The 13,893-nt window shown below is 41.4% G+C and overlaps 1 protein-coding gene across 1 annotated transcript; it reads right to left on the bottom strand.

Annotated features, from left to right (window-relative positions):
- Window positions 1-7,984: 7,984 nt before the first annotated feature.
- LOC308395037 (B-cell receptor CD22-like) lies at window positions 7,985-12,664 on the bottom strand (the record flags this gene model as incomplete). The annotated part of the gene is made up of 7 exons (XM_080879690.1): window positions 7,985-8,203; window positions 8,329-8,386; window positions 8,505-8,595; window positions 10,131-10,391; window positions 10,575-10,808; window positions 10,896-11,246; window positions 12,643-12,664. 7 exons carry the CDS (start codon window positions 12,662-12,664, stop codon window positions 8,183-8,185), a joined length of 1,038 nt encoding a protein of 345 aa, XP_080735816.1. The 3' UTR covers window positions 7,985-8,182.
- Window positions 12,665-13,893: the final 1,229 nt, after the last annotated feature.

The raw sequence follows: 13,893 nt of genomic DNA, 5'->3' as shown, positions 1-13,893 counted from the left end.
GCCACAAGTGCACTGTGCCACCTAATGGCCTGAACCTAGAATGGCAGTGTAGTAGTGCGAGTGCAAGTTAATGATGAAATGAATGGAACTAAATTTGAAATTAACAATGTTTGTTTTATGTCTCACTTTTTTATCTGTCTGTTTTAAATCGATTTCTATTGTTTCAAACCGCTATAAATCCAAACACATCATTTTGGGGTTGATGCAGCAGTGTTATAAATCTAATCATTGTACATAGTATCACTAGGAAGAAGCAGTGGATCACAAAACACCACATACAGTGTGTTGAAACTTTTGAAAAGTATATTTATTTTTGCCATTGAAATGGGTAGAAAGTTTACTTTTAGCAGTGCCAACATTAAACTGTGCCTCAGACCATTTAGGAGCTGTAGGTATCAAAATAGTGCAAAAAATGGTTCAACGTGAACACAGTGAGGTTTGTCCATTCTGTGTAAGCTGAACTGCACCAACTGCAGACCTCGTGTTCAGTAATGATGGGCAAACAAATTATGGCAATAAATGTAGTTTACTGATTTGAGATAACCTGCACATGATACTTGTCTTGCTGATGCTGAATGCTCTCATGATACAATTGTTTACCAGTGTGAAGTTTGATTTCACTTCCAGATCTTGTTTTCCAGGCTATGATGGTGTGTATGCAGGCTCCTAGCAGAGCCAGGTTTTGAGGAAACTTAGTATGCAAAACACACTAACATTTTTTATTGCAGTGTTATAGGTCCGGGGTGGTGCTGCTCCAGAGGAGGAGACGCCTTGATGTTGCCTGGGACATGCTCTGGCTAACCTTTTTCTTTAAGACAGGAATCTAGGGTTGATGAGTTGACTCATGGGAGTGTCCATGCGTCAAGAGGAGGGGTCCAGAATTACATGAATTACATGAAACTATGTTTTCTAAATTAGGATTTTTGCAGTGATTTGTGTGATTAACAGTTCATTTACAGGTATTGAGCCTATGCAAAGTGTTGCATCCATGTTCAGATGAGGCTTTGATGGCCTATAAGTGAAGTTCACTGAACTAAGGAGTGTTATTTGATGATGGTTGACATGCTTTCCAAATAGACGTTTTTCCTCCTAGCAAGGAAATATAGGTGCAGCAGTCAGAGTGTTGCTGAAAGGAATCTCCTGAGAAATCTTCAGAGGCCCAGTGAGAAGCAAGAACCATTCCAGGCATAGCTGACAGCCCAGGCAGTGGTTGAGGTCAAAGGTCGAGCTGGATGGGGACCACGAAACTGCGTTGGAATGAGAGCTGTGCCAAGGGGGCTTTCCAGAGGCCAACAGAGGAGATTGTGGACAACAGATGGGAACCTGAAGGATGAGGGGAGCGTGCCACGCTCCATCGACAGCGCAGAGGGAGTTCGAGGATGGCATCATGATTCTGTGAAAAGCACAGGAACCAGAAGCTGTGGAGGTGATGACAGCAGTTTCCTATGAACATCACCTAATGCTGTGTCACTGTACTATGCATACGATGACACTCTGAAGACTGCTGGGATCATAAGAACAGTAAGATGACTGGATCCAACACCCTTTCCACAGAGGAATTTTCCTGGAGAGGATGGACAACTGAGGAGTCATAAGTATCCCCCACAAGATAAAGGCCTGAAGTGAGGTGATGGGGGTTGATAAAGGCCATAAAACAGGAGGGCTGACGAGGGCTGAGGCCTGCAGCTTTCAAGATAGCTGAGACCCATGTTTGAATGTCATTCTACATACATTTGGACTCTGGTCCTGTGGACAGTGATGGGAACAACTGGAAGGGACATCTACGAGGCACTGCAGAACTTAACTGCTCTGCAGAAATATGTGGCAGACCACACATCAGGAGGAGACGCGTCACAAGGCTGGATAGCCTGGTTGACATCTGGACCATGGTGGAATATGTTCTTAAAGTTTTGACTCCCATTCTTACATTGTTGGCATTGTTTTGCTTGGTTATAGGTTGCATCCTGCCATGTGTAAGATCGATGGTGAATAAAATGATTGCTAACACCTTTACCAACTTTATATTGTTGCAGCAGAGTGACATGGATGCTAAGGCTAATGTGTGTGTATGAAATGAAGCCTGCACTGAAAATGTTGACAAGTGGTGTAGAGCTGAAGATATATATACGCCGTATAGCCTTAAAAAATGACAAAAGATCAGGGGTGGGCAACTCCAGGCCTCGAGGGCCGGTGTCCTGCAGGTTTTAGATGTGTCCTTGATCAAACACAGCTGATTCAAATGGCTAAATTACCTCCTCAACATGTCTTGAAGTTCTCCAGGGGTAATGAACTAATCATTTGATTCAGGTGTGTTGACCCAGGGTGAGATCTAAAACCTGCAGGACACCGGCACTCGAGGCCTGGCGCTGCCTACCCCTGGTTTAGATGAACTGCTGGACTTACAGACCAGCAGGTTTAGGGAAGTCATTTATGGGGTCACACACTGACCCACCACACATACACACATACTTACACAACGCACAGGCAAGGTACTCTTTGTGTGTATGTATACGTCATATGTTAATGAACCTATGTATGTTCATGTGAGCTCAATAAAAGAACAATGTTACGGGGAAGCGGACGAGGGCGACTGGGGTCAAGTGAAGGAACGTCGCTTGTCGTAGTTCTCTCCCTCATGCATGAGTAACACGAAGAACTTTGCCTACTTGTCCTTAACGTTCCAGCGAATAAGTTTACGCTACAAACCTATCATTAATATTTCTAAATTGTATAATTTTGACAGGATATAGTTTTATGAAGAGCAAAATATTTAAAGTTAAAGTTTATTTTTTTAAGTTTATTTAATCTGGAATAATATTCCTGTCTGTTTTTATTCATATTTATGTTTAAAAAACATTGTTTTTCTGTGTTCAATAAATGTTTATCTTGTTTGGCCCCCGACCTAAAGCGTGCCTTAAGTTTTGGCCCCCTGTGCAATTGAGTTTGACACCCCTGTTTTAAACCCTTTGGAGAGAATGAAATGTAAGTCGTCCTTTCTTTATCCAGGATTCAAATGTTTTTAGGGAAAAAGTCTCATCATATGTGCACCATCTGAAAGTTTCAGCATAATTTGTATTTTATATAATTTGACAACTTTCTGCCATAATTTCAATGTAAAACTTTTCCAGTTCAATTTTATGTCTAATTTGTCTGCAGGAAATCCATCTGCAATAACTGCTTGAAGTGTAATATTGGTGCATAATTCAAATTCAGATTTTTTCCATTATCCTTGTAGTCTTTGTTGTCCTGCAAGGTAGTAGTTTCTTAAGCATGGTAGAGCCATCCCTCCTCTTTCTTATCCTTGCTGCAGAACACTGAAATGATTCTAGGTTTCATAACCTGCCAGATGAATTAGGAAATCTATTTGTCCCACTCTGTAAACTCATTATCACTTACTTCTACCGACAGTGTTCAAAAATATATAAAAGATAATATATAAAAGACGAGGAAGGATATTCATCTTCATTTTTAAATAGTATAAGGTTCCATCTTTGAGAGTTTAAGTTTAAATAATCAGCAATTATATCAGATACAATGTCAGGCACATACCACAATGTGCCCGTGCACATTGTGCAAAAATATCATTTTGCACAATTATAAGTGAGGGTGGAAGATGATCGTAACAGATGGCAGAGAGAGGGGAATCTTTCCCTGACATTTGCATGCTTTTTTCAAACAAACATGATCGACATAAACTTGTGCAGCTATTCGCTGTGAATGGCAGGTGTGGCCATTCATTCCTTTGAGGCACTGCCTCGCTTTTTCTGTCATTTCCACATAAATTCTATGTTTACTTTAAAACTCCCTGTTATTGATGTGAGTTAATGTGAGTCTTAAAGTGTCTGACCTGAACCACAATGTTAGAAAGTTGTGTCCAAAAGAGGAAAGTAAAAATTGTTTTAAAAATACTCAGTCAGTGAAAATAGTTGACAGTGATATGACCCGTACCACATACAGGAGAAGACCCACAACATTGTCAAACTCATTTCTTTTTAACAAAACAAGCCAGAGATGTTTCAGTGTGAGAATAAAACCTGAAGTCTTTCCAATTCTGTATTTATGTTTACAGCCTTACATGCAAATTCTTACATACAAAGCAACATTTTTACATTTAATTTTAAATCTTTACCAAGGACATAATAAAAATGCAAAGGCATAATTTACAGTGGTTCCCAGCATTAAGCACCACTTAATGATCAAAATAACAAAGAAGGTAGAAAAACAAATGTATTTTTGGTTCATCAGGCTGAGAGTGAGAATGACTTGAAGGGATTTCACAGTTATGTACAAGAATTACAGATCCTTCCATCGTCATTTTTTTTTCTAAAATGTATCTTGAATAAAAACACTTTTGATAACAAAACAAATACATGCTAACTTGTTTTGACTAAATATGATGATGTGGGAACTTTCAGGCTAAATATCTTTAGCCTGAGTCTCTGTCACGGTTCTGGGTCCGTTGGACCCAGTATTTTGAGTTTATTGTGTTTTGGTTCACTTTTGCATCATGGATTATTCTTTGTTTCTCTGGTACTTTGTGTTTCAGTTATCTTGGTGTTTTGGATTGTTTCTCATTCTCTTGTTGTGATGTTTATTATTATTATTATTATTATTATTATTATTATTATCATTATTAGAGTTTCATGTTTCTATTATCCATGTTTTAGGAATGGTGGTTTCATGTATAGTTCAGTTCCATGTTTCATTTTCTGTCTCTGTGTTGAGTCCATGTCTCTGAGTTGTGATTCATGTTTCCTGTTTTATTGTGAAAGACTTTTTCTTATGTTAGTGTGTGCAGCTTTGTTCCCCATGTCTCGTTAGCCCTGATCTCTCCCAGCTGTGTCTCCCTTCTGTGGCCCATTTCCTCATTACTACCCTGTGTATTTAAGCCCTGTGTTTTCCCATGCCCAGTGTCGCGTTGTACCCTCAGATTATGCCTGTGTGTTTTTGGTTTCGGTGGTCAGGCCTCACTTCATGTTTTGTTTTCTGGCCAGCAATAAAGCTGAGGTTTTTGAGTTGCATTCTGTTTTCTGAGTCCTGCATTTGGATCCTCCTCTCTGCCTGCCCGCACACAGAGCCCTGACAGAACGACGCGACCAGTATGGATCCAGCGGACTCACTTTTCACCTCTAAGGGAGAGAATCTCGCGCACCTATGGGATTACTGTCGGAGGATAATCCACGCTGCGATCCCCTACACGAGGCATATGGAGGTAGTGTTTTTTTGATAATTTCTTGTCGTCTACTGCCTCCACCGTCAGTTTTCTGCACATAAACGGACTTAAGCAAATGATAACAGCTCTAAGAGCGAGGCTAGCCTTTGAACTGTTTGGCATGGGCGGCCCAGGGAAAGAAGATTCAGCCGTTCTCCTGGAGGCCCTCGCCACTTGGTACTCTCAGCGACAGCAGCATTTTTTGCCACGGTTTATCACCAAATCATTTGATCCGTCCCTGAGGAAGAAATGCAACCCTCGCCATCATCATCCAACCACACTTCCATTCTCACCTGTAGTAGGGACTGGTGCAGTTTTCATTTCCACACCTTCAGCTCAGTTTTCCGATCAGCAGCCACCTTCAGCTCAGTTTCCAGTGTCACCTGGTCAGCAGCCGTCTGTAACAGTTTCCAGTGTCACCTGGTCAGCAGCCGTCTGTAGCCCAGTCACCAACTCCACCACCACCACTATCACCTCAAGTTCAGTTATCCATGGCTCAGTCGCTACCTCAATCAGACTTTTTGCAGACTTTATTACAGTCCATGGCCCAGTCAGTAGCGCAGCTAGTGCAGGAATCGTTAGCTTTGTCTTCTGCTAAATCAGCCTCTCATCTCCACCCTCAGTCAGGGGTCCCTATTGCCTCTGGCCCTGCATCTACTCCAGCTGGAGGGCCCGAGGAGCCCGTCCAGCCTCAGGTTTCGTCTGCTGGGGGTTCGGGAGAACCCAGCCGGCCTCAGGTTTCGTCTGCTGGGGGTTCGGGAGAACCCAGCCAGCCTCAGGTTTCGTCTGCTGGGGGTTCGGGAGAACCCAGCCGGCCTCAGGTTTCGTCTGCTGGGGGGCCCGAGGGGCCCGTCCAGCCTCAGGTTTCGTCTGCTGGGGGGCCCGAGGGGCCCGTCCAGCACCACGCCTCGTTAGCTGAGGGTCCTGGAGGACCCAGCCAGCATATCCTCACATCTGCTGGCGGTCCGGGGAAGTTTGTTCAGCTACCATCTGCTGAATCATCCCCTGTGACTCCTACACCGTTGCCTGCATCCACATCACCGCCTGCAGCATTCACATCATCACCATTCGCATCACCGCCTGCAGCGTCGCTGCCGTGTCAGGTTCCGCAGCCGTCCCGCTGCCGTGTCTTCATCCACGCCTGGTCCGGCCTCCGCTTCAGCTCCAGCCCCGCCCACGCCGTCGCCTGGTCCAGCCTCGTCTGGTCCAGCCCCGCCCACGCCCTCGCCTGGTCCGGCCTCCGCTTCAGCCTCGCCTGGTCCGGCCTCCGCTTCAGCCTCGCCTGGTCCGGCCTCCGCTTCAGCCTCGCCTGGTCCGGCCTCCGCTTCAGCCTCGCCTGGTCCGGCCTCCGCTTCAGCTTCGTCTGGTCCTGCGGTTGCCACACCGCCGTCAGAGCCAGCTCGACCTGTTCCGCCTAGCCTCTGCCGGCCATTTTCCAGGCCTATAAGGTGGCCTCATGGCCTTCGGGGACGGCCTCCGGAAAAGGTTTGTCGCCGCTGCTGGCATCGCGGCTGCCCTCCGGACCTGCTCAGTGGCCGCCACTGCCTTCCAAGTGGTCGGCCTCCGGAACTGTTCGCCCGTCGCCGCCGTTGCCGTGTGCACGGTCGGCCCCCTGAACTCGTCGTGGACTCTAGAGCTCCTTGTTTTTTGTTTGGTCTCTGTCCCTCCGTCCTGGACCCCCTCCACCCGCCCTGGCCTGGTGCTTTGTGCTTTTTTTTGTTTGGGGCTGTCGGGAGCCAGCCCTTTGAGGGGGGGGTACTGTCACGGTTCTGGGTCCGTTGGACCCAGTATTTTGAGTTTATTATGTTTTGGTTCACTTTTGCATCATGGATTATTCTTTGTTTCTCTGGTACTTTGTGTTTCAGTTATCTTGGTGTTTTGGATTGTTTCTCATTCTCTTGTTGTGATGTTTATTATTATTATTATTATTATTATCATTATTAGAGTTTCATGTTTCTATTATCCATGTTTTAGGAATGGTGGTTTCATGTATAGTTCAGTTCCATGTATCATTTTCTGTCTGTGTTGAGTCCATGTCTCTGAGTTGTGATTCATGTTTCCTGTTTTATTGTGAAAGACTTTGTCTTATGTTAGTGTGTGCAGCTTTGTTCCCCATGTCTCGTTAGCCCTGATCTCTCCCAGCTGTGTCTCCCTTCTGTGGCCCATTTCCTCATTACTACCCTGTGTATTTAAGCCCTGTGTTTTCCCATGCCCAGTGTCGCGTCGTACCCTCAGATTATGCCTGTGTGTTTTTGGTTTCGGTGTTCAGTCCTCACTTCATGTTTTGTTTTCTGGCCAGCAATAAAGCTGAGGTTTTTGAGTTGCATTCCGTTTTCCGAGTCCTGCATTTGGATCCTCCTCTCTGCCTGCCCGCACACAGAGCCCTGACAGTCTCAGCTGTGTCAAACATATCGCTCACTCTACCCACTGTCTGCCACACTGCACCGAAGTAAGAGACGGATAAAGCATTAAAGGATGAATTGCTGAAATGAATAACAGAATGACATTATTTTTTTGTATAAATGATACCATTAAACAAAAGCATCTCGGTGTCTTTCATAGTGGGCACAAACATTTCTGTAAATTAATAGAAATTGTTGATCATTTTGATTATGGAGCAAAGCACAGAAAAAGAACTCCCAGTACTGTCTCTGTATTTTATTTTTTATATTTATTTAGAGTATAAGCTCAGATTTCTTTGTAATGACATTAGATTGGCTGACTGTGGAAAAACACCACAGGCTGCTCAGCGCAGGTTTCATACATGAAGAAGAAGACATTTTAAATTGTGGCAGTCTTTGTTTTATTAAGCAAACATTTTAGTTTTAATGGTCTAACACACAAAAGGGCTGTTTGTGACACTTGAACTGAACACCTGCTGTAACCTGACTGGACTTGACACCAGCTGTTCCTGCTCCTCCTTGTCATCTGTCTGTGCTGCAGTCAGAGCCTTTGACGATTCATCGGGATTCAGTCAGGATGAGAGTATACCTAATGAAGAGAGATTAAATGCTCAGACTGAAACAGCTTCACTCATAAAACATGTGCATGTATTTCATAATAAGTCATTTGCTGAGTGGCATTTGCGCCAACTCCAATAATGCAAATAAACAAACCTCAGTCATCTCTACAGGTTCATTTGGTTCAGTTTTTAAGATGATGCGCTTCTTCCTCCTGGATATAATAAAACAAAAAAACAACAACTTTAGTATAAATGTTATGAACTTTCAACTTTCAAGCTAAGGGTCTAATGGGAAAATAAAAGAGGGGTAAAGTGTTTGTATTGTTTTACCTCGTCAACAGACTCAAGACAAGCAGAGGAATCAGGATCAGGACCACCAGAGTCAGCCTGATGATATTCATGATTATTATTTTGGATTTCCCTAAAACAGAGACAAATACATGGCAGAGATTTCTCAGCAGTGAGATTAGATTGTTTGCCAGGTGATGCTATTAGTTATTTATTGTCATAATCCACTCATACAAACGTTTTTCCTTTAAAATGAATGAATAAATAACTATTTATCTTATCTCCAGCTGAACATATCTAAAATATTTTAGGAAACAACAAAATGGGCACGGAGTCACTTTAATTAAAGGTCAGAAAATAGAGCAAGTGCAATCATATAAATATCTTGGGACCATAATAAATGAAAAACTGAACTTTGATCAAAATTGCAAATCAGTTTGTAAAAAGGGTCACCAGCACCTTTATTGCCTTAGGAAACTTGTTCATTTCCACATTGACCAAAAAATTTTAACTTTGTTTTATCGTTCTTTTATTGAGTCTGTTTTATCCTTTTGTTTGGTGGCATGGTTTGCTCAGACCTCTGTCACAGAGAAAAACTCTTTAAATCAGATAGTGAGATGGTCCAGTCGTCTGATAGGTGAGCCACAGTCTTGTTTAGCCTCCCTGTACTCTAAGCAGGTACAGAGGATGGCTTTATCAATCCTTAAAAATGGTTATTATTTTTTTAGAGATCTGCACTGAAAAAAGACTAACATTGAACATCTATGGATAGAGACGTAGAGTTCTTCTGTCCATACTGATTCTCAGACTTGCAGGAATAATTCCCACTGTTCTCCAATTTGATGGAGATAAAGTGATAAACATCCTTTTGTCCCGTTGAAAGTACTTTGTTGTCTTTGTACCAGGTGTAACTAGCTGCTGGATTAGCATCACTGCTACAGGTCAGAGTGACTGAACTGCCCTCCACTATCTCAGCAGAGGGACTCACTGACACAGAGGGAAGCTTTGGAGCATCTAGCAAACATTAAATAAAAAACATGTATATAATTACATTCTATTAATGTTACCAAGTGTTATTTTTTTAGAGATCTGCACTGAAAAAAGACTAACATTGAACATCTATGGATAGAGACGTAGAGTTCTTCTGTCCATACTGATTCTCAGACTTGCAGGAATAATTCCCACTGTTCTCCAATTTGATGGAGATAAAGTGATAAACATTCTTTTGTCCTGTTGCCAGTACTTTGTTGTCCTTGTACCAGGTGTAACTAGCTGCTGGGTTAGCATCACTGCTACAGGTCAGAGTGACTGAACTGCCCTCCACTATCTCAGCAGAGGGACTCACTGACACAGAGGGAAGCTTTGGAGCATCTGTTAATATATAAGAGTTTAATGTAAATTATCAGTGTCTTACACACACACTGTTAATGAAAAAACTAAGTTACATACGTAAAAGAGTACATTGATGTGTTATATTTATTAAAAGACATTCACAGAACAAATAAAAAAATCCTAAATAACCTTTAGTCCAAAAAAGTGTGACAAAATTGTGTAAAATATAAATAAAATACAAATACAATATATTGTTTTGCAACTCATCAGAACACAGAAAACATACCACATCCTAAACTAAGACAATGTACTTAAAAATATATTTATTTTACTCACATTTCACATCAATGTTTCTGCTTTCAGATCTCTTTTGTCCCAGGTCATTATCAGCTGTACAGTAATACTTTCCAGAGTCAGAGGGCAGGATGGAGCTGAAAACATGTTGGTTTTGGTAACTGAGAGGGTTGATGACATCCTCCTTGTACCAGGTGTAACTAGGTGCTGGGTTAGCATCACTGCTACAGGTCAGATTCACTGAACTGCCCTCCACTATCTCAGCAGAGGGACTCACTGACACAGAGGGAAGCTTTGGAGCATCTGGAGGAGGAAACATAAGAATCACAACAAAACCAAATTTTAGAAATTTATATTCTAAAAAGAAAACATTGTAAACCTCCCAAAAGAAAGGCCTCTGACTAAAACTAACATACAGACACATTCACGTAAATAAAGAAAAATTAAATATAATTCTCTTAATGAAACAAAAAGTAGTGAACTCACACACTGTTGGAGAAGGGAATTGCTCATATCCTTTCACAGCACAGTGAAAACTGTCTGCAGAATCAAATGTGTTGAGGTGTAAATATTGTTCGTCTGATGAAAGTTTGTGTCCATTCCTGTACCAGATGTAGGAAGATTGATCAGGTAGCTGACAGTTGTTGTGACATGTCAGCTCTTTCCAGTTAGAATAAGAGTTTACTGTTGATCTCCTCACATGTACCTGGAGCTGTGGATATTACCAGATATTATATTAAAACAAACTCTCAACATACTGCAAAGCTTATAAATGTTTAAAGTTACTTCCACTGAAAATTATTTTACCTGTGACTGTCAAAGTGACTCCAGGTACACCAGAATATTTCCCTCTTGGATCGTTTGTTATGAATCTGAACTTGTACTCGGCTGAGTCGCTCTCTCTCAGGTCTGTGATTCTCAGAGTGCAGTCGTTGTTTTTACACTGATACTGAACACGGTTTTTGTACTCTGACTCTGTTTTCAGGTCCACAGGTTCCTTATTTTCGTCTCTGATGAACCAGAATTTTTTGTCAACTCTTATTCCATTTATAGTCGATGGGTATGTGAAGGTGCAGCGTATCTCCACTGTGGATCCTTTTACAGCACAGATCTGAGTAGAAGTGTAAGTCACTCCCCAGCCATACTGACCCAGAACAACTGTAACACAGAGCACATCATAACAAAAAATAAAGTTAGATTAACAAAAATTAAACAGACTCATTTGGATTAGTATTTTTCTGTAGGCTACATTTTCAGCTTCATGTCATGGAAAACAAAGTTTGCAGGTTTTTATTTTCAGCTAAAGATTCATCTGATCTTCACATTAGACGGCAGGAACTGAGTGAGAGCAGCTGCTTTGTAGACCGAGTGTAATGAGAACCTGCAGTTACTGTTGTCATTTGGACAGATAATTAGACTCTCACTTAATGTTAGAATAAAACAAACTATAATGAAAAATGATTTGCTGATGATAAAGGTAAATGTGTAGAAGTTACAGGCTGCTAGAGTTGACTGCATTGACCCACTGTTGCTCTGTGCACAAGGTAAGATGAGCTTGAAATTAATTTAAACATATTTCAGCCATCGTATGAGAGTGAAGGCAGCATGGAGATGGTTAGCACTGATGATGGAGACAGGAGAGGACATGGGAGAGGAGAAGCACGTGTAACAGTAACAAACACATAAGAGTAGAAACCTTTGTTGGAATTATTGCTCATGTAGTTTAATGTATTTCAGTCTAAAATCTTCAAAATCAGAAAAAGAAACAAAAAAAATAAAGCACAACTAAATTTTGAATAATTGTATAAACTTGTATAAAAGTAAGTTATCGTTGGGTTGAAAGCCTTGTTACTTTTTGTTTTGTTATATATTCTGTTGTGTTTAATGATCATTATTTTCTGACCTTGATGGACGATTTCATTTTTAACCAATCGGATTTGTTGTCCCGCCTTTAGCTGTTTCCTGTCTGTTTACACTGGTAAAGCTGCTTAGCGCTACACCCGCTAAAGGTGTACCTACAATGCTAAAGGAATGTTGTTGCTATTCAGGCTGGATAGCGGCTGAAGCCTGAGGTCTGTTCGGTCAGCTGCTACATCTGGAAACCTGTTTTTTGTGAATACACGGTGCTTTGCATTGGTAAGGTTGTTTTTTTTAATTGGATATCAAGAAACAGAGTCCACAGAGAACTTCCACAGACCTTCTGGAAATCAACAGAAGAATGATGATCTTCCATTGCGATGGATGGTGAGGCACAGCTCATATGGAACTGAATCTTGCAGTCCGATTGTGGCAGAACAAAATGTGCAAAACATACGTTGATTGTTGGACTGGTTTCACACCAGTAAAGTGCCCAGATCACCCAACAGGCCTGAACTGGACAACACTGACATTGAAAAGACCCAGGTCTGAATTCATTTTACTTTATTATATTTTTTTGGTATTCGTGCACGCACGCTGTATTCGCTACTGTTGTTGGTTGTAATACAGCTTACAATATTTTAATACAACGAGATGCAGTTTCAACATCTTGTGGTTGTGTTTTCCTTGTGGTTACCCATCCTCTTGGCTCCTATCATTCCTTAAGTTTCTAAAATTGGCCATCTTTTGTTATTTTTCTTACATACTGGTTACACGGGCTGAGTGGCGACGAACGGAACCACAAAGAAGAAGAAAGAAATAAAAATCGAGGCAACCATGGTCCTAAAGTACTCTTTTTATTACATTTATGGCTCTTTTAATGGGACATTAACTGGAGGGACAACTGTGCCACTGTCCATGAAAGAGCTGAGGAGAGCCCAAGGGTCACCCCGCAGCCGTGGAGCAAAAGCCAGAGGGGGTTGCAGTGACATGCCCGTCACTGCAATGATATAGATTCTTACACAGTCAGTATCAGAGTTTTTGTTATTAAAGGGTAGATAATCAATTATTAACTCAGAAACACTCCAAAACAGGAAGGCACTAATCACTACTGTAGTACTCTAAGCACTACTGAAGAGCAGTGGTTAGACCCAAAATAAGCCTAATGGAGTATTTTGTTAGTTTAGTCAAATTGAGTTCTAGCACACACTTAAAACATCCACTGCTGACCAAAATGAAGCACAATAAACAGAAATAAAATGGAAAACATAGGAGAACAGGACAGGATTTTAAAAAGAAAGTAAAATAATAAATAAATAAAACAGATAAAAGTAGTTGGACCTCATTCTGATTTAAAGGGTAAAGAATAAAAAATAAAAATGTAGTCTATGGAATTAACAATTTCTTACACAAGGAACTTCTAGGATAAATTACACCCAAACACACTTATATAACAAGAGACACACTGACACATAGAGACACTTCAGCAGAACCACAAAGAAGGACACAAACACAGACACAGAGACATGTTCTCATATGGGGACGTTACATGTTGGCTTTTCTGTGTAACGAGCTAAAAACTTCCATTTCACAGATAAAGTTTTGTTAAACGTTAAATGACTCGTTCATTTTACAGAGCAGCTTGAAGTGGCTGTAGTGTCACTATCACTTAGTCAATGGCAGCCATGACTTTACAATTTGGTCTTTATGTAGAGAAAGAAAAAAGGAAAGAGGTGAAGTGAGACTGATAGTCTGGGTTTTGTCAGCATGAAAACAAAAAGAGGAACAAACAGTTCACACTGATAAACGTCGGCCATGTTCATCCTGAGGAAATTCACTGAAACACAACAAATAGATTCTGTGAATCTAAGACGACAGATGATTTATAATAATTAGACTAAATTATTGGGTCTTTCACCCAAACATCATTAGTGTCCAGATTTATGGC

The sequence above is a fragment of the Rhamphochromis sp. 'chilingali' genome, assembly GCF_963969265.1.
Source record: "Rhamphochromis sp. 'chilingali' genome assembly, chromosome: 4".
Classification (NCBI taxonomy): domain Eukaryota; kingdom Metazoa; phylum Chordata; class Actinopteri; order Cichliformes; family Cichlidae; genus Rhamphochromis; species Rhamphochromis sp. 'chilingali'.
The sequence above is the reverse complement of the archived record's forward strand: the minus strand, read 5'-3'. Positions and strand labels throughout refer to the sequence as shown.